The 19,766-nt window shown below is 40.5% G+C and overlaps 1 protein-coding gene across 1 annotated transcript in view; it reads left to right on the forward strand.

The window, feature by feature from the left end:
- MTMR7 (myotubularin related protein 7) overlaps positions 1 to 19,766 on the forward strand; it is a 73,448-nt gene that overhangs the window by 34,703 nt on the left and 18,979 nt on the right. Inside the window, exons 4-7 of the mRNA XM_075752050.1 lie at positions 7,798 to 7,920; positions 12,048 to 12,210; positions 15,265 to 15,422; positions 16,993 to 17,121. Of these exons, the coding sequence (XP_075608165.1) occupies positions 7,798 to 7,920; positions 12,048 to 12,210; positions 15,265 to 15,422; positions 16,993 to 17,121 (573 nt within the window). The remainder of the gene's footprint in view (positions 1 to 7,797; positions 7,921 to 12,047; positions 12,211 to 15,264; positions 15,423 to 16,992; positions 17,122 to 19,766) is intronic.

A 19,766-nucleotide genomic window follows, 5' to 3' on the forward strand; every position in this document is an offset into this window, starting at 1 on the left:
CAGAATGTCTGCAGGGTACTCTTTGATTTCTGTTTATGCATAGTAGGGGACTGAGGTTGGAGTGGAGGATTTGAGAAGTCTGGCTTCAGAGTGGTCAAGGATGGAATCTCTAAGCCTACTGTTAATGAACTTGAGTGGGTGGTATTTGATCTATTGGTGTCTGTAAGACAAAGGAATGATGTGTTTGCAGCAGAAAATACACAATGACATTTCCTGGTGTGCAGGTGTACTCTGCTGAGAAAGACAGATCCCTACCATGAGAAAAGAGAGTCCTACAAATCCATCTTTAATGCAAATCTTGTGTGGTCTGCACAGCTGAAATAGCCTGGTACTGCAACTCTGAAATAGACTGCTGAAGAGGCCATGGGTTTGAACATGCAACAGAAAAGCCTGTATCAAATGGAGGAATTTAAACACACGTTTCTTTTCAGTGTCTCTTGGCTGCGTGCAGAATTCTTTCTCCCTGCTCCAGCTTACTGCTCTGAGTAATACAATAATTTTCCATATATTTTTTAGAACTACATCTAAACAATTTTGGCAAATGTAGTAAGATTTACTGACTTGAAGCACTTTTCTTCCTAAATTAAAGCTGCTAGATATGTTTTTTAATAGAACACACAGAAAAATTAGGAAATTCATCAGTTGCTCTCTTCTCCTTTTCTAGATAAATCAGATCTAATGTAGACTGAAAGAGAAAACATAGTACGGATGAGCTTTGTGTTATGATGTTGACACCATATTTTAATGCTATATACACTCGTAATAGGTTACTGTTCACTGCCTCCATTATACAACTCCTACTCAGCTATATCTGATAATATGGTACTGACCTCCCACTTTTTTATAAATCTTAGCAGACAATAGGGCTTTTAAAAGCCAAATAGTTACATAATTTGTTCACTGTCTTGCTAACATTATGAGTCATTCCTTATAATTTTTTCAACTCTTTTCCAGTATTCCCATTTCACTTTAGTCCTTTAGTAAATTAGAGTTACTTAGATTTTTCTCGAGTATTTCCCCCCATCCTGTCAGGTTCACCCTGAGGAAACTTTTTACAATGCAGAGCTTAAGGTGTCTTTACTTACATTTAATGGTTTTAGAATTTTTGACTTTGGTTGATTCTTTTGGCATATGCAACCATCCAACTCTGTGTTACAGATTGATTATGCATTATTTTGCTGCACTTGGGAAATCTTTTCAGAGATGGAAATATAAAAAAGTTACACAGATCAACTACAGTTTTCATGATTCTTATGAAATAGAATGGAAACCACATTAAATGGCAGCATCAATTGGCAATTCAGTTTTCCTTTATTCTTGTTCCAAGATTATGCAAAAAGATCACTTATTCTATATTTTGTCTAATGAGTACAACACTATACTATCTTTGTGTGAAAAAAATGTGATAGCATTTGGGGGTTTTTTACATGTTGTATTTTTTCACCCTCAAGAATTATGCTAAACAAATGGATAGCTGGGGTCAGCCGAGGTGAAGAAAGCTCAAATATTCCGCTTGGCCTCAAACCATACCAGCTGTGCTCTTTTTTTCTCATTAGGCTCAGGCTTTTGGCTTGCACAAGCTCTTCACTTAGCTTTTGCGTGCCTGCAGTGTTGAAGCCGGTCAGAGTCCTGTCGCTAATTCCCAGGATTCGGTTTCTTCTTGTTTTTACTCACATGTGTAAGATCACAAGGTGAGTAGGGAAGGCGACTGAAATCCCCAGGCGGTCTAGGAGCCCAAGGGAAGACCAAGTCCTGGATAGACAAAAAGAAGCCTTTCTAGGGCTAAGTGCGTGCTGCTAACCTAACCAGGGCCCGGCCATTCCTTGGCTTTGGGTCAGCCTTTTCAGTACCATAGACTGTTGTGAAAGCAGTCTTTCTTTACTTTTGAAGAATCACCGAATCTTCTTTGTACAGTCAAATGTCAAGGTACTTGATCAGTTTTTCTCTGGAACTTGCTTTAACAGGCTTCTGTTGTAGAGCAATGAATTTTAACTGGCTGAACAATGGAGAAGCTCCTGAGGATGTGGCCTAAGCTAGGACATTCCCTGCTTACCTTTTATTAGCAGCTTTCTCCCGGCTGGGAGGGTTTTCCAGCCTTTCTTCCTTTTTTTGTGATAAGGAATTAGAGGGATTAGTAATGGTTCCTCCTAAAGGTGTGGGGAGCACTTGGTGATACTTGGGAGCACAGCCATTTTGTTCTTGGCTGCGAGATAGATTTTTCCGCTTGTGTTCTCCTTCCAGATGCACAGTGATAATTGTAATGGGCAGCTCGGTGATTACCATGGCAGAACTGGCAGTTCAAGTGTCTTCTACTTCAGGTTAGCTAATACATGGGAAGCAAAAACACAGACTGGAAATCTATGTAGTGAGAATAAAACTCTTTGAGATGTTTTTTCCTAATTCAAAATTTTATTTGAAAATCCTACAGTAGAGACTATTTTGTGTCAGATAGCATCTCCTTGCTGTACGTGAGTGTTGTGCCAGGAAGTAAAGCAATATGAAGAGGCATGAGACTGAGGTTTTGCTCCAAAGCATGTTTTTTTTTCTCCATGTTTCTCTCTCCTTTCCCTGCTTGAGTCTGAGTCCACAGTCAGAACTAATCCTGCATTTATCTGTAAGAGCTTTCCCATGTGGAGTTATGAACAGCACCAAAAAGTAGCAGTAACTTCTGTGGTTTTTTACAATGCTGCCATGAGTTTGGAGATACTGAAACATCTTAAAGTGAGAATGAAGGTAGCATATTCAAGAAGCATTAGAAATAGGCCATGCAGTCAGAGCTTATTCAGTAAGTAATCTCTCCTAAAAATGAAAACAAATTAGGGTACATGGATATTTTTAGGAATAATGTTTTGGCACGCCAACTTTTCTGAACACTTTCAGGGTCATATCTTTGCCATTCTTCCTTAGGTGGGAGTCCCATTGAAACTGGTGGGAGCTGTGCCTGAGTAAAGCTTTGACCCATGCTTTTCCCTAATATGACATTTTTTTCTTGAATGACCTCCTGGCAACCTTGTTCGTAAGTCATTTGTCATGTTTATTCTCTGAGTAAAAAGTGCCTTCCATCTGTTCTTAATTTGCATTCCCTTTAACTTCTATTTTTGCTTCCTTTTTTCTGTCATCTGTGTTGCATTGAAAACAGAGTTTCTGGCCAACTTTATTTATCCCCATGTAAGGGGTTGTAATCATTGAAATAAATCTCTTGGCAGTCTTTTCTTTAAGCCTAGACAACCACAGTCATCAGGCAAAAATAAATGATGAGGGCAACAGATTCAAATAAATTATTGAAGTTTTTACTTAGATGCCACTCTCCAGACTGGCTTGGCTAATGCTTTCTTTTTTGCTCCTTGAGCTCTTCCAGCTCTCAGCTTTACAGGGTGTTTTTTCTCTTTTTTATTCTTTACCTGATATTTTCTGATCTGGTCTCTCCCACCAGCTGTTCATTTTAGGCAAAGCACATGTGCGCGGTGTGTATGCCTTTTCATGACGTGTGTCAGTGCATGCATGATTTCTTAGGTTCTCCAATAAAGTCTACAGAAGCTTTGGTGAAAAGACAGAGCACTTTTTGGAGAAAAAGTAGATGAATTACTACAGTGTCTCTTTCTGGGTTTTTGTGTGTGTGTGTGTTACTAGTGCTGATTTCTCAGCATGCTGCTACTTTTTAGATAGAAAAACTCAGCCTCTTCCAAAGCACTATTGCAACGTTTGTTCCTCTTTTGTGGAAATGAACATATTCCCATTCTCTCTAGACCATTTAAAGACACTGTTTGACTTGGCTGTCTTTTCCTGATTGGGAGGGTGGAGAAGAAGAAAGAAGGCTCCTCTGAATCCTTTGAGCAGCAGAATGAAATCTAAGATTGAGGCTAGCTGTATTTTACTTTTTTTTTCTTTTTTCCTTTTTTTTTTTTTTTTTTCTGTCCAAGGGTGAAATACACTGCTTTTTCAGAAAGTTTGAGTAACTGGAAACTAGGCAGAAGAAACACAGATGGAGATCAGATGAAAACCATGTAAATCCATGCAGGAGGTTATGCAGAGAGTTTTTAGAACAAACTCCTGAGAGCTTAGAGACCCTTACTGCTCCTGAAGGCACTTTGTGCCACTCACACGTTATAAATCAGAACTGTGGATTTGAATCCAGGTAGGGTTTAGACTTAAGTAGTTCCCTTTCCCTTTGGAAATTATGTTAGATAAGATGAGGTGGTTCATGAGACAAGTTATTAGTAAACCTGCTTTACTTTTCTCATACTACAATCACAAATTGACCTATATCACGTGAGAACTAGGTAAGGTTAATCAATGAATCATGCTAATTTTTATTGAGCCAAATTTTGAGGTTATCACTAGTTTTAATTTACTCTTACTGTACTCTTTGAGATCAGCTGAAATAAGGGCTAGCTAAAAATTCAGTCTGCTGCATCATCTCACAAACAGTACTTTTCCTTGTTGAGCCTGGTAGGAGAGCTCATTCTGAGTTGTACTTATCCACACTGAAGTACTGAAAAACTGAGAAGCTCTCATTAGAACGCAGAAAATGTATGATATTTTGGATGCTGTGCTGTGTCACAAAAAATTCTCAGTATAAAAATTTCCATATTCTCAAATATATAGAAATTGCCAAGAGTTCCACTGAACCAGAGCAAAGAATCATAGACAATTGGACCAGATATGTGTGTGTTTCAGTACAAATATTCAAAGTCTGGGAAAAAAAGTTGAAACTAAAGTTACTGGTTATAAATGAGAATGTTGATGTAATAGGCATGTTAGAAACTTAATAGAAGAAAAATAATCAATGATGTGACAGGTTCATTGGTGACAAATTACATGGGAAAGACCTGTAAAATCATGCCTGTCAAAGAGCAGATTTTTTTTTGTCTTGAAGTAAACAGAATCAAATCTCATAGATTAACTATATCACAACAGCGAAGAGTCCCTACAGATTGAAATTACAAGATTAAATAGGAAGATAGAACTGTAGCACCACAGGACTGCAGTACAGTATTGGGACTGCAGTACCAACTAATTCTAAGTAATTCTAAATAATTCTAGGACCTGGTCTTAGACAGTCACAGAAAGACCTGGTTCAAAATACAGCTAGAACCTGTCTGACAGCAACTAATGTACGTAGATGCAGTATTCTTGAAACAGCAAAGAAAGGGGAAAAAATCTCCCATGGCAATGTTTAACTTCAAAAAGGAAACTACATAAAAATGTGAAAACTGTTTAAAAAGAGAGAGCCAAAATTTAAAATGTTTATAGGAGTCATGAAGATTGTTTAAATATGGGAGCTCACTGCAAGCCAACTTCCAGAAAAAGGATTTAAAAGACCAAAAAAAGATTTGCATATCTAAACAACAGGGTGAAGGAATAAGAGGATGTCTCTTATTAAAAGTACTTCTTTTATTAGAAGTAGAAGGCCTTTGTTCAAGTTGAGGTTGTGCCTAAATGCGGGAGGAGGGAAGGATCTGTAACAGCATGTGCGGCACAGAGAAAGTAATATCAAATTGTTCACCAAATGCATGGTGCACCTGCTATTGATGGCAGGTTCAAAACAAGGAAGACAAAGGGATTTTTCTGTATGTTCATAGCTGAAACATAAAGTTCACTCTCACAGGGTGTTGTGGGTGCCAATAGGTTACAGCGATTCAAAATTTTATTTAACAAAATCATAGAACTAAAATGCAGTTAGGGCTATTAAAAACTATGACCTCAGCTTAGGAAGCCCCCAGAGAGCCCTCAGCCCCTGCCCTGCATCTGGATGTCTGCTTTGCTTGTGTTTCATGGCACATCATTTTTATTGTTGTTATTTGTGGGTTTCTTTTCAAGGGGCACTGCCTACATCTCTCTTTTCTATCATCCCTGCTCTTTTATATCTCGTCTTTTGCTTACCGCTGAATGCTTACTGGGTTAATGCTGTGTTTCTTCCATTCCTTCTCACCCCAATATGTGACCTCTGAAGTAGATGGTCCTGGGAAAAGACTTGATCCATGCTTTCTAGCTCTTTTATTTTTGTTTAAAGCAGATTATAACTGGCCTTGAGGGAGAAGACTTGGTTTTACTAATTGTTTGATTTTAAGCATTTTCCTACCAAACTGGCTTATTTTGGTTTTAAGAATTTCTTTGTTCCTATTTTTAAAATAGTGCAATGTGTTTGGAATATGCATTGTAAACATTGTAATTCTTAGGTGCTGGCATCATTCTGTTTCTGATGTGATTTCAGTGGAATTCTTACTGCAAAATTTTGAGAATACATGGCTACATCTCATCTCTGACAGCATTTTAGGAAGTTTCTGTCAATCTTATCTGGAATCTCTGCATTATTAAAAATCAAATTGATTTTGCTGATCCCCTTATTCTTTTTTCTTTGTATTTGTTGCATCCAATTCTGATTTTCAGGAAATTGGTGCAAAATTACATTTATTTCAATGCAAAAATGATACGGTCTTCTTTAACTTTGTTGCTGGTTTTTTCCCCTCTTCCATTTTCTCAGAGCAACTTTTAAGTCAGCTTCTGTTCTTCAAACACAAGCCTAGTCCCTTTTGATTTTAATTGAGGTGTATCTCTTCAACAGTTATCAGCCCCAAGTCCTGAAAATAACTGGATTTATAAAAGAAATCCTAAGTCTTGAGTGAAGAGCTGAAGAGACAATGTTGAGAAGATTAGGTGATGTGTTGAAGATCTTTTGCAGCAATGGGCAGGCTGCAAGGTCTGTGCTGCTGTTTGCATGAAAAGCATGTGCTCTTGTATGATTCCAACATTTTAAAACCAGAAGAGAGCATTTTGATAATTTACTACAAGTTATGATATCAACCATCAGCATTCCTTGGTTTCACTTGTTTGAACTAGGTAGGTTTTATAGGAAAAATGACTAATTTTACTTTTAAAATCATCACAGTAGGAAACCCATCAAACCCATTTTTGGGTAGCAAATTGATTAGGCAGTTTTTATCCCATGTAATATCCACCTTGTTGATTTTTTATTGTTCTAGTTTCTTAGTCAGAAATGCCATATAACATTAGATAAATGCCTAGAACACATGCTATACACAAAATATTAATGGTGTACAAGCCACAGACTGGTGATCTGAGAGTTAATAACGTGTTATGGACTTGCCTGTTGTCAGGAGTGTAGCAAAGAGAGAACTCCCAGTTTGTGTCCAGTGAGGCAAAGCAGTGGGTGTGAAATCCTTGATTCCCATTGAACAGTGACTGAAGACAAAAATTTCTGGTGTGACCACTGCTGTCAGCCGTAAGAGGAGTGTAGGGACAAACACTGAAGCATTTTTTTGAACTATCAACAGAGACTTGCCTGGGAGCCTGAGCGAGGATGAAGAAAGACACTCTACCACTGTCACCTTCTGCTTATTATTATTTTTTTTTAATTTAGCTTTCTATATATCACTAATAATTCTGGAAAGGCTTGAATGGACAACATGGAGCTAGAGTTTAACTGAAGACCAGGCCCTGCCTCACTATCACAGGGTTTTAGTAAGGTGAGATAACAGGAAAGAACTGAAGTAAGAAATAGTCCTTGGAAATCTTTGCTAACAAATTTTTGGATTCAGAGGTACCACAAAAGGGGGGGAAATTAACATTAAGGTAGATCTGGAAATAGATCACATAATATAATCATGTTTTTTCATATAGTTATACTCTTTTGATAGTCATTTCATATGGTACTGAAAAGAACTTGCTTTATTTGTAATGGACAAAATGTGGATGTTTAGATCTCAACTATGGCAGGCGAGGTCATAGCCTAATTATGTCTTTTTTCTTTTTTTCCCCTGTCATTTCTTTGTATAGGTGGAAAATGTTCGGTTACTTGATCGTTTATCTTCAAGAAAAGCTGCACTAGGAACTTTGTATTTAACAGCTACGCATGTCATATTTGTGGAGAATGGTTCTGAAACTCGTAAAGAAACCTGGGTATGAATTTTTGGTTTTTCAGTTAGCTGTAAGTGCATGGCACTTCATTGATGGTAATTTGAAAATAACTTGCAAAACAGTTTAAAAGTAGTAAATGAGTTCATCCAGATGCTTTTATAACTTCAGAGCATGTGAAATTCCAGCCTGGTCATTTTTGAAAATTTTCAATGGATCCTGGGTATTGCAACACAGTAAGAGGAGTAGAAGGACCTTCCCCGTACAAATACCAGATGTGATTGACCAAGGAACAGCTGCTGTAAACTACAGCGTTGCTCCTATCGTCCAGGGAGAACTGAGGACACGTGCTTTGAATGTGAATTACTACCTTGACTCGGTCAGCTCTTGCCTGTCTCCCTAAACTGCTTGTGCTGGATCAGTGATTTTGTGGTTTTATTAATTTTTTTTGCATAATGTAGTATTTTGCTGTCCTGGTTCTGGCAAGGATGGAGTTAATTTCACAAGGAGCCAGGACAGGTGAGCCAAGCTGGCCGGGGGCTATTCCATACCATGTGACGTCAGGCTCACCATAAAAGGGGGCTAGTCGGGCAGGGGAGGGCTCGGCATGGCTCCAGGATGGGCTGAGGCTCAGGTTGTGATCAGTAAATTGTTCTCTGTTATCACCCATTGTGAATATCTGTTAGCAGTACTGTTGATTGTTTTCCCTCTCCCTTGCTGTCCCAGTAAACTGCCCTTATCCCAACCCTCGAGGCTTTGCCGTTGTTTTTCCTTTCTCCTCCCCATCCCACTGGGGGAGGGGTAAGCAAGCGGCACGTGGTGCTCAGCTGCCGGCTTGGGCTAAACCACATCATTTGCATTATCTATTTTGATGGACTAATAACGTATGTTGCATGTATATGTATAGATACAGATACAGCTCCAGTGTCATACCATTTGAGAGTCTTTTATGTAGCTTAATTATGAATCCTTTGTCTGGTTTTGTACTAATTATTAACTCTGTCCTCTTTTGGTCCTACTATTCCCCTTCTGATTCTTATTGTCATCTGATGCAGTATTTAAAAATATATCAAGACTACCATTCTGCCAATGAGGAGGCCCACATTTTAGCCTTATCTAACTGATGCTGGTTCATCTTTTCACTGTACAGATCATAGAATCATAGAATCATAGAATGGTTTGGGTTGGAAGGGACCTCAAAGATCATCTAGTTCCAACCCCCCTGCCATGGGCAGGGACACCCTCCACTAGATCAGGTTGCCCAAAGCCCCATCCAACCTGGTCTTAAACACTTCCAGGGATGGGGCATCCACAACCTCTCTGGGCAACCTGTTCCAGTGCCTCACCACTCTAACAGTAAAGAATTTCTTTTTAACATCTAATCTAAATCGACCCTTCTTCAGCTTAAGGCCATTTCCCCTTGTCCTATCACTGCTTGCCCTTGTAAGGAGCCCCTCTCCAGCTTTCCTGTAGGCCCCCTATGGGTACTAGAAGGCTGCAATAAGAGATCCTTCTCTTCTCCAAGCTGAACAACCCAAACTGTCTCAGCCTGTCTTCACAGGAGAGGTGCTCCAGCCCTCTGATCAGCTTTGTGGCTTTCCTCTGGACTCTCCCCAACAGCTCAATGCCTCTCCTGTACTGGGGCCCCCAGAGCTGGGCGCAGTACTCCAGGTGGGGTTTCACAAGAGCAGAGTAGAGGGGCAGGATCAGCTCCCTTGACCTGCTGGGCACACCTCTTTTGATGCAGCCCAGGACACAGTTGGCTTTCTGGGCTGCAAGCGCACACTACCGGCTCATGTTGAGCTTCTCATCAATCAATACCCCAAGTCCTCCTCAGGGCTGCTTTCAATCCATTCCTCGCCCAGCCTATAGTCATGCTTGGGATTGCGCCGACCCGCATGCAGGACCTTGCACTTGGCCTTGTTGAACTTCATGCGATTCGCATGGGCCCACCTCTCAGGCCTGTCAAGGTCCCTCTGGATGGCATCCCTTCCCTCCAGCGTGTCGACCCCACCACGCAGCTTGGTGTCGTTGGCAAACTTGCTGAGGGTGCACTCGATCCCTTTGTCCATGTCACTGACAAAGATGTTGAACAGTGCCGGTCCCAGTACCGACCCCTGAGAAATGCCACTTGTCACCATTCTCCACTTGGACATTGAGCCATCAACCACAACTCGTTGAGTGTGACCATCCAGCCAATTCCTTATCCACCAAGTGGTCCATCCATCGAATCCAGATCTCTCCAATTTAGAGACAAGGATGTTGTGCGGAACAGTGTCAAATGCCTTGCACAAGTCCAGGTAGATGACGTCAGGTGCCCTTCCCTTATCCACCAACGCTGTAACCTCATCATAGAAGGCCACCAAGTTTGTCAGGCACGATTTGCCCCTAGTGAAGCTGTGTGGCTGTCACCAATCGCCTCCTTATCTTCCATGTGCCTGAGCATAGTCTCCAGGAGTGTCTCCTCCATAATCTTGCCAGGCACAGAGGCGAGACTGACCGGCCTGTAGTTCTCTGGGTCTTCCTTTTTTCCCTTCTTAAAAATGGGGGTTATGTTCCCCCTCTTCCTGTCGGCGGGAACTTCGCCAGACTGCCAGGACTTCTCAAATATGATGGAGAGTGGCCTGGCCACTTCATCCGCCAGTTCCCTCAAGACCCGTGGATACATCTCATCAGGTCCCATGGACTTGTACACCTTCAGGTTCCTTAGATATTCTCGAACCTGATCTTCTCCTACAGTGGGCAGTTCTGCATTCTCCCAGTCCCTGCCTTCTGTGACCTGGGCAGTGTGGCTCAAGGATTTTTGACGTGGTTTAGCCCAAGCCGGCAGCTGAGCACCAAGCGCTGCTCGCTTACCCCTCCCCTGGCAGGATGGGGAGGAGAACAACCGAAAAACAATGGCAAAGCCTTGAGGGTTGGGATAAGGCGGTTTACTGGGACAACAAGGGAGAGGGAAAACAATCAACAACAGTACTGCTAACAGATATTCACAATGGGTGAAAACAGAGAACAATTTACTGATCACAACCTGAGCCTCAGCCCATCCTGGAGCCACGTGGATCCCCCTTTTATGGTGAGCCTGACGTCACATGGTATGGAATAGCCCCCGGCCAGCTTGGCTCACCTGTCCTGGCTCCTTGTGAAATTAACTCTATCCTTGCCAGAACCAGGACAATTTGCCAGTGAAGACTGAGGCAAAGAAGTCATTGAGCACCTCAGCCTTCTCCATATCCTGGGTAACCATGTCACCCATTTCATTCTGGAGGGGACCCACATTTTCCCTCGTCCTCCTTTTATCACTAACATACCTATAGAAGCTTTTCTTGTTGCCCTTGACATCCCTGGCCAGATTTAATTCTATCAGGGCTTTGGCTTTCCTAACGTGATCCCTGGATGCTCGGACAGTTTCTCTGTATTCTTCCCAGGCTACCTGCCCTTGCTTCCACCCTCTGTAGGCTTCCTTTTTTTTTGTTTGACTTTGCCCAGGAGCTCCTTGTTCATTCACGTGGGCCTTTTGGTGTTTTTGCTTGACTTCCTCTTTGTTGGGATGCATCGCTCCTGAGCTTGGAGGAGGTGACCCTTGAATATTAGCCAGCTGTCTTGGGCCTCTCTTCCCTCCGGGACTTTGTCCCATGGTATTCTACCAAGCAGACCCCTGAAGATGACAAAGTCTGCTCTGCTGAAGTCCAGGGTAGTGAGCTTGCTGCGTGCCCTCCTCGCTGCCCTGAGGATCCTGAATTCCACCGTTTCGTGGTCAGTGCAGCCAAGGCTGTCCTTGAGCATGACGTCCCCTACCAGGCCCTTCTTATTGGTGAGAATAAGGTCCAGCATGGACCAGATAGATGAAAAGAGCTCCTTTTTTCTGACAGCTGTTAGCTTACACTAAAGCAAACAAATAGAAAGCTTTGGATAGTATGACCAGGCTATCGTTTGAGCAGCTGAAACACTCCAGAAGCACTTCTTTGTCTGTAGGTGATGTATCAAGCACTGCTTGAGCCTGAAGTTGGAGATAGGAACAAAACTACAAGAGGAGGAGTGTGGGGATTTTCTGATTTTTTTTCACTACTGTTTAGTAGTGAAAGCTACCGTGCCTGCCCTGGTACATCATTATAAATATTTTTCTTCCTAAAGATTTAAATCACTCGACATAACCATTTTCAATTCCCTCACAGGTTCTTCACAGCCAAATTTCCTCCATTGAGAAACAGGCCACCACTGCCACTGGTTGCCCATTGCTGATCCGGTGCAAGAACTTCCAGATCATCCAGCTGGTCATCCCTCAGGAACGAGACTGCCATGACATTTACATATCTCTGATACGTCTGGCACGACCAGGTATGGGAAAGAAACTGGCACAAAAGTCAATCCTCATCCTGAACAGGGAGAATGTAATGGAAGAAATGTAGCTGTGCATGTTTGTCCTTTGCAGGTTAAGAAAAAAGCCTTAATTAGAGATGTGTTATGAAAAAAATGGTCTCTGAGCAGACACCATTTTTATCTACTGTGTAGAGGGGGAAAAAATTGCACAGTCAGCCAGCACGGCTACTGAACTTTATAAAGTACCTTCTATAATTAGGATGGGTAGTAGTAGTAGTAGTAATGTGCAACTGCAGCAGCTGTAACTTGATCTGCTAGGTGATGCAAGATCAAAGTTATCAGAAAAATTTAAAAACAATGAGACAAAGTCAGTCAGAGGTTCTGCTGATGTAAATCTGGATTAATTCCATGGACCTCAGCTGCAAGTATGTGTTTGTGCATGCTGGAAGGAATGCGATTCTGTAATGCTCTTTCCCTGGAGCCAGGAGGAGGTGTGCGTACTGCTATGCACCAGAACAGGACACCTCGATACAGGCATACAGAATGACGAAGGGAAGACTAGCACTGGACCCTGAACACAAGTTCAGTGGCAGACTGCAATAGACAAGAAGGTTCGAATGAAGAAGAGGCAGTAAGAGCACTGTAGAATTAGCTCTTTGCATAGTTCAGCTGCATAGTAGTTTTCCTTCTCCAGCAAACTATCCGATCTTCATGTGAGGCAGGATAAAATCTTGCTTACTTAAAATTACAAGACTCTGATTGCAAGGTGAGCCAAATGTACCCTGACAGTGCTCTGCCATGTCCTTCTGTCTGGGCACAAAGCTGTACTTTCTTTAGGTAATACAGTTACTCAGCATTAGAAGGTACACTTTACTCCATGAGGAGAAAATTTGACTCATTCAAGTTCTATTTTCCATTCTCTACCTGTTCTTTTCATTCATTCCACCATAAGGGAACCTGAGTGAAGCCCATGTTATGTACTGGCTTACTATATTCTATGCTATCTGATGTCCTAGTTACACTAAAGGAGCAAATTTGTGTTTGATTTTATTCTTGCTCCTTGTTAATAGCATTTTAATAAGGTCAAGCTGTCAGCTGAATTTGGCCTTTTTGCTTAATTAAGCCATTTTGTGAAACAAACTCACCATAAAAGTTATCACAGATGTAATAGCAGGATTGCAGACACTTATGGCAAAATAACTGTGAAAGGTTAGGGAAGATCCCATAAGTACTGGCAAAGAGGCAATATCTGAGCTTTAAGGCACTGACTATTTATACTTGAACATTTTTGTTACCACCTATAGATGCCATCATGTAATAATACTTGTAATGTTGAGGCAGACTTCAGTCATAAATAACCTGGATATATTTTAATAGGTGGATTTTTAAAGGCTTCCCATGTGCCTGTGGACAGCAGGTCCAGTTGGAAAGCAAATCCAGATGCTTTAGACAACCAAGCAGTGAAAACAAGAGTTCGTATTGCTACCAAAAGCATTTTTTTGAAAAGAGATCAGATTGGATTTATGGGTTACACTAAAACTTTATGTTATCGGATGAGAAATAAACCAGACTGTCTTCCTAATCTGTGCCATGACAGAAGTTTGAAATCAGAGAATACAGAAAGAGTGTAAACTGTCCGACAATGTGCAAATCATTCTTTTCTTTCTTGTAACTCACTACTTAGTTGACTTTCAGTACTTTCCTGACAGAGTTATCCAGAAGTTTTCTTTCCTTATGTTCATACTTTTGTGTGTGTGTGTTTATACAATCAATTTAATGAAATTTTAAAAAGCAAAATATAACTTAAATTAAACCTTTAGAAGACATAATCAAAATAAAAGTAAAGACTATAGTAAAAGGTGGGAGCCTTATTATTATTAATATTGTGGTTGGTTTTGTGGTTATTATTTTTATAGCTATCAATTTCTTACTTTAGTATCCTAAGACTCTGCTTATGAGGTATTTTTATTAGAAAAGAAAGTGTAATATGTAAATTTACTGACCTTGTTAAAATTATGCTGTGGAGCAAGTGTATCAGTGGAGAACTATGAAATCAGAGAGGACTCAGCTTGTGATTTACTTCAGTTTTAAAGTTAAAAACCTGAAAGTTTTAAGGAACTTAGAGCAACAGGATGAAACATACCTTTATGACATAACAATATCTTAAGTATCAATGAGAACGTTAATTTCAAGCTATATGCTGAATAGTTATTCATATCAATGACAGTTGGCATTTAATGGCAATGGTGTCTGGCTGCCATTGCTCACCAGGATTAAGGCACTCATTAGCATAAATACAGATAGACTTCTAAAAAAAGTTAAAAACTTCAGCACCAGCAAAGTTTCTTATATGGTCCTTGACTGAGGGTGACAGGTGGCATAGCTACTTAAATGATTTAATGGTCATGATAAAATGACTGATGTAACATATGCTATTTTTGTGCTATTGCAACATCTGTATCTCAAATGCCTATGCTAATAATTCAAGGACAGAATTTTGCAGACCACGAAACCAGTATTTCATTGAATCTATTGGAAACTTTCCTATTTAGTGACAAAGACTTCTGAGTTAGTTAATTTTGGGAAGATTGTGCTGCATAGTCCATTGTTCAGATGTTTTGTCTTTGCCACAGGACAGATGTTACACTAATAAAGGAACTTCTAAGCTAATACTGGCCAGCAAATTCTTTAGCAGAACAGGTGCTTATTCTGGTATTGACTTCAATTTTCTTTGGATGAAAGCATATTATCACTGACATTTTGTCTTTGTGCTTGGGGAGGCTTTTACAATGCAGTAGAGAAGAGGTCTAGCAGAATAGTATATTTTAAGTAGGACTACTAATAAGGCACATATATTACAACATATACAAATAACAATAGAGCACAGTACTTTCAAAGTATACTTGAAAATATTTATAAACCAGGATATGTGCTTTTGTATAGAAAAGCAGACTATTTTAAAAGGAACTACATAAAGGACAATACCAAGTTCTGGTTTTGAAGTGTGATTTCAGGATGAGAAATCTGAAGTGGTTTATTGTTTTTGGTTTTTGCTTTTTTTTTTCCCCCCAGTGAAATACGAAGAGCTGTATTGTTTCTCATTCAATCCAAAATTAAATAAAGAAGAACGAGAGCAAGGCTGGAAACTGGTGAACCTCCACGAAGAATATAATCGAATGGGTATTCCGAACAACTATTGGCAGATTAGTGATGTAAACAGAGACTATGGAGTGAGTTGTTGTGATTTTTCTGTTACAGAGGCTGTCTGTAAAGTAAATCAGCAGTCTGACTGTGAACTACTGTAGTCCTTAGATGCAGGATCCCTTTGTGCTCAGTGCTGTACACACATGGAATAAGGTGCAGATCTTCCACTCTTTCACATAAAAAGGCACAAAGAAAATGGGAGAAAGAATGTGTCTTCATTTAACACATGTAGAAGTGAAGCACAGAAAACATGTCCACGGTGTTTTAAACATTAGTACTTGGCTGCCTGGGGAGAAGTTTAATTCATACCTAATGTTGTGTGTCTGAATGAGCGCTTTCCTGATGTGCAGGTTTATATAAAATTACTACATAGTTATTTTAAGAAAAAAAATTACTCGAAATAGTGAATTTGGCAGTATTTTTTTCCTCACTGGCTATCCTCACAATATTTTTGAAGCCTGTGTGATTGACTGTTACTATTTTTCACAGTTGTCTGACAGGTCATATATCTTCCTAGCTGCCAGCTGTCCTGCCTAGTTCAGTCTTGTACGATTGAAGTCCCTAGAATGTTGATTAATTGTGAGAAATAAAAGCCAAAGTATTTTTGAAGGAAGTTTGTCCATGCACTCTATTGGCTCTGTTGCTGGAGCATATCCATGTTAAGAAAGGCCTGCACAGTTCTCAGAGAAGACTGAATGTGTTGTTAGGTTTTGTTTTCTTTTTGTTAAAACAAGTGAAAAAACTGTTTGACATCTTTTAAGATAAAGTTTAAGAAAAATGGCATCATGAATAAAACCCAGTCCACCACAGCAGCATCCATAACCACAAGCCCTTCCTTTTCTTTCTCCTTCATTACATGTCTCTGACTCTTTCAGAACCTAATTTCTTCCTGGGCATCCTAATTCCTTTAGTCCCAGGGAGATACTGGATATCCTTTTGACCCCAGCCAGAATGCCACAGGCAGTATCAGGAAAAGGAAATTAGACCAGGACCCCGTTTGAGTTCCCACTTGTCTCCAGAGGAACTTCTGGGCTTTTTTGCAGCCTCATTGGGTTCCTCTCAGAAGCAGTAGGCATTGTCAGGGCTGCTTGCCTTTTGGTATCCTCATTTCATACGGATTAATTTCTTTTCTCCAAGTCCCTATTTTTGTCATTTTTTAAATTATCAGATTTGCTGGAAAATTTAGCTCTATAGTCCCCTCCCATTATAACAGAGGGGTGTTTGAGACCTTCACCCACTTCCTTACTTCCAAATTCTCTTACAGAGGAAACTGCAGTTGTAAATACAACCTTGCTGTACATCATGCTGTATCTTTTTTGGTATGAATGTATGTTATACCTGTCTGTTCTCAATGAGGCATGAATTAACATTTAAAAATACAGCCCTTCAACCCTTCTGCTTCAGTTTTGCTATCTGTAAATTAGAATTAATACTTTCCAGCTTCAAAAAAATGTTTTGAGAAATGTCAGTGATATGTATAAAATAATGATGGAATATTCCCTGAGATTAGAGTTCCTTGGTATTTTGTTTTTGCTGTGGAGATGGCTAATGCTACTTGTATTTTGTAGAACAAATAAGCAGAATTTCCTTTCACAGGTCTGTGACTCCTATCCTACGGAAGTGTATGTACCAAAGACTGCAACTGCACATATCATAGTGGGGAGCTCTAAATTTCGAAGCCGAAGGCGTTTCCCAGCTCTTTCCTACTACTACAAGGATAACAATGTAAGTGTGAATTTGTAGCTTTGAAGTGTTTGCTTATTTTGGCCTTGCTTTCATGATTCTTCTAGTAAGCTTTCACAAGAAGAAAACAGTCATTATTTTATAAAAAAAAAAAATCAAAGATGGTTAGCTTAGTCTGGTTACTGTGGTTTGTGCATATGGGCACACACTGGAATTATGGTTAGTTCATTAATAGACATTTAATACAGTCGTTTAAACTCAGCTTTATCATCCGGCTAACAGAGAAAAATGTAATCCCTGTATCACAAGGAAGTGGAATAGTACAAGAGGTCCTAAAACATGAGTGGCAGAAGAGTGAAGGCCAGTAGCAAGCAGCTTAGCAGATGACTGGGAGGAGAACAGAGCAATTTAGGGTCTGGTGGCCACAGCCTGAGAGAAGTTGAGGAGGAGAAAAACTGTACTTGCAACAATTAAAGAATTAGGAGTAGCCTTTCAAGAAATGATCTGTGAATAGACCCAAAAAGGATGGATGAAAGAGCTGCCAAATTTTGGCTGAGCAGTGTGTCCTGACTTTGCTGAAGAGACTCTCCTTGTCTGGAAGAGTGAGGAGTGCCACCTTCTCCTCTCCATGACAGATATTCTCAGGGCTGAGTGAGGAACTGCTTTACATGTCCGTAACCATTTGGAAAAAACCTCTGTACCTAGACTGTTTGAATTTTGGTTTCTTGTAGCTGAAGTAAAAGAGAGCTTTGGACTGAAGGATCCCATGGACTGAGTGTTTTTACTTTTGTGTCCCAGCCCCCTAGAGATTGGCTTAGCTCAGATGTCATTACCAGTTAGGAGGATGTGTGTCCCCTTTGTACTCACAAAGGTCTGCATGTCTAATATCTCCTCCTGTTTCAGTCCCAGGCTGGCAACTGCATCGAGAGGTCTTCCCTAGTGCTGGGGGATGGCCAGGACTTCCCAAGAGACAGAGCCAGTGTGGGATTACAGGGTGTCTGTAGAGTTTGTCATGCAGGATGGGAGGTATTTCCATAGGATGTCACAAGCAGGAATCATAAACTGCAGTCTCCATGGAAATCTTATCTTTACAGTGGCCCCTGTCATAGGTTTAAGCTTCAGAAGGAAGAAATGAGATGTTGTTTTGACTCTTTCTTTACCCTTTATTTCATCAGAATTCTGTTTCTGTAAAGATCTATGACAATAATGCAAGAGGAAAGGAAGATTTAAATAGTAAATATAGTCTCTGCATAAATTGCATATTATCTTTAATATTTCATTAGGGCCAAACTTTTAAAAGTTAATCACTTTGCGTAATCAACTAAGTCCAAATATAGGTATCTAGGATTCAAAACACTTGGACATTTCCAAATCTCAATGAAAGAAAAGGTCCCAGGGATCAGCTAGATTCCAATATTAGCTAGATTCCAACTCATCTAGTTTGAATGAGTTTCATGGTTTCAGCCTGAATGTTTTTCCTGTTGTGGCTGGAGTTCAGGTTAAGGTTCAGACCACCAGGATCTGAAGTACTGTGTTTAGTCGTGGATCTTTCATGGTTCAAAGGGTGAGGAAGAAGGTTGGGAATGTTGGAGGAAATACCTCCTTGTGAGTTTGGAGGTTGGCATGAGTTGCCAGCTAATAGAGTAATGGGCGGGAGTGGGGTAAGATTTGTGACAATAGACATTGAACAGCTATGGCAACAGCAGGCTGGGAAGAGGTCTGATGTGTGCAGGGGAGATGAGTGCTGCTTGTTCAGTCTTTCATACCCACAACTTTCCCATAGCGCTCTGGTGCCAACAAATTCAATGATGATGTGACACCTTACTCTGCATCTTACAGGATGTGTGTGAATATGGTAAGATCAAACTTCGGAACAATCTGTTCAGCTGGTGCAACAGCAAAATATGACCTCATCTCTTGCCCTACTCTTAAACATAGCCCAAGACGTATGTGCTCATCCTAAGCGATTGGCCTGGGTCAGCAGGAGGTGATCTCTTCATGGATATCGTGGGTAATGATTCCCACTTGCAATATCTAATGGTCACTAGGTCAGCCTGTCTTCCTAGTTTTGCAGTACTGGCATGCAGCTATTTCTTAAGCTGGGACTAAATATGATCTTAACCCCAAGCCTAAATCGACAGACAAGCCATTCTCTCATACTGGTGCCAGCACATACCTTAGCTCCTTGGGCCCCCAGGATGATATAATGTAATGGGCTCCAGCCCATACTTTCCCAAATCCTAACCTTCATCCACAACCCTAACTTCAACCTTAATCTTGAGTTCTATATCTGCCTTGTGTATGGTACACTACAGATGAGAGAGAAATGTCTTCCTTCTATTAAAATGACAGGTTGTGCACATGTTCGTATGTACCATTTGCTTCATGCAAAGGAGGTATAAGCATATATTACATCACTGGAATGTGCGCTGACCAGCAGGCAAGACTCTAGATAACTAATAATCTGTTTGCAAAAACTATTAATAAAGTACGAAGAAGCTTTCACATAATTCAAGGTTTGTGTATTAAAGATCCATGTTTTACTAACTACTGATAGTTCAAAGACTTGGCTGAAAATGAGCATGTCGTGTCTCTCAGTAATAAATAATTTGTAGGGCAGTCTGCATGGCTCACGACCTTCAGCAGGCAGATTCTCTTCATGCTTATGTTCAGTGCTTTGAAAGTGC

This window comes from Balearica regulorum, chromosome 4 (genome assembly GCF_011004875.1).
Source record: "Balearica regulorum gibbericeps isolate bBalReg1 chromosome 4, bBalReg1.pri, whole genome shotgun sequence".
In the NCBI taxonomy this organism is placed as follows: domain Eukaryota; kingdom Metazoa; phylum Chordata; class Aves; order Gruiformes; family Gruidae; genus Balearica; species Balearica regulorum.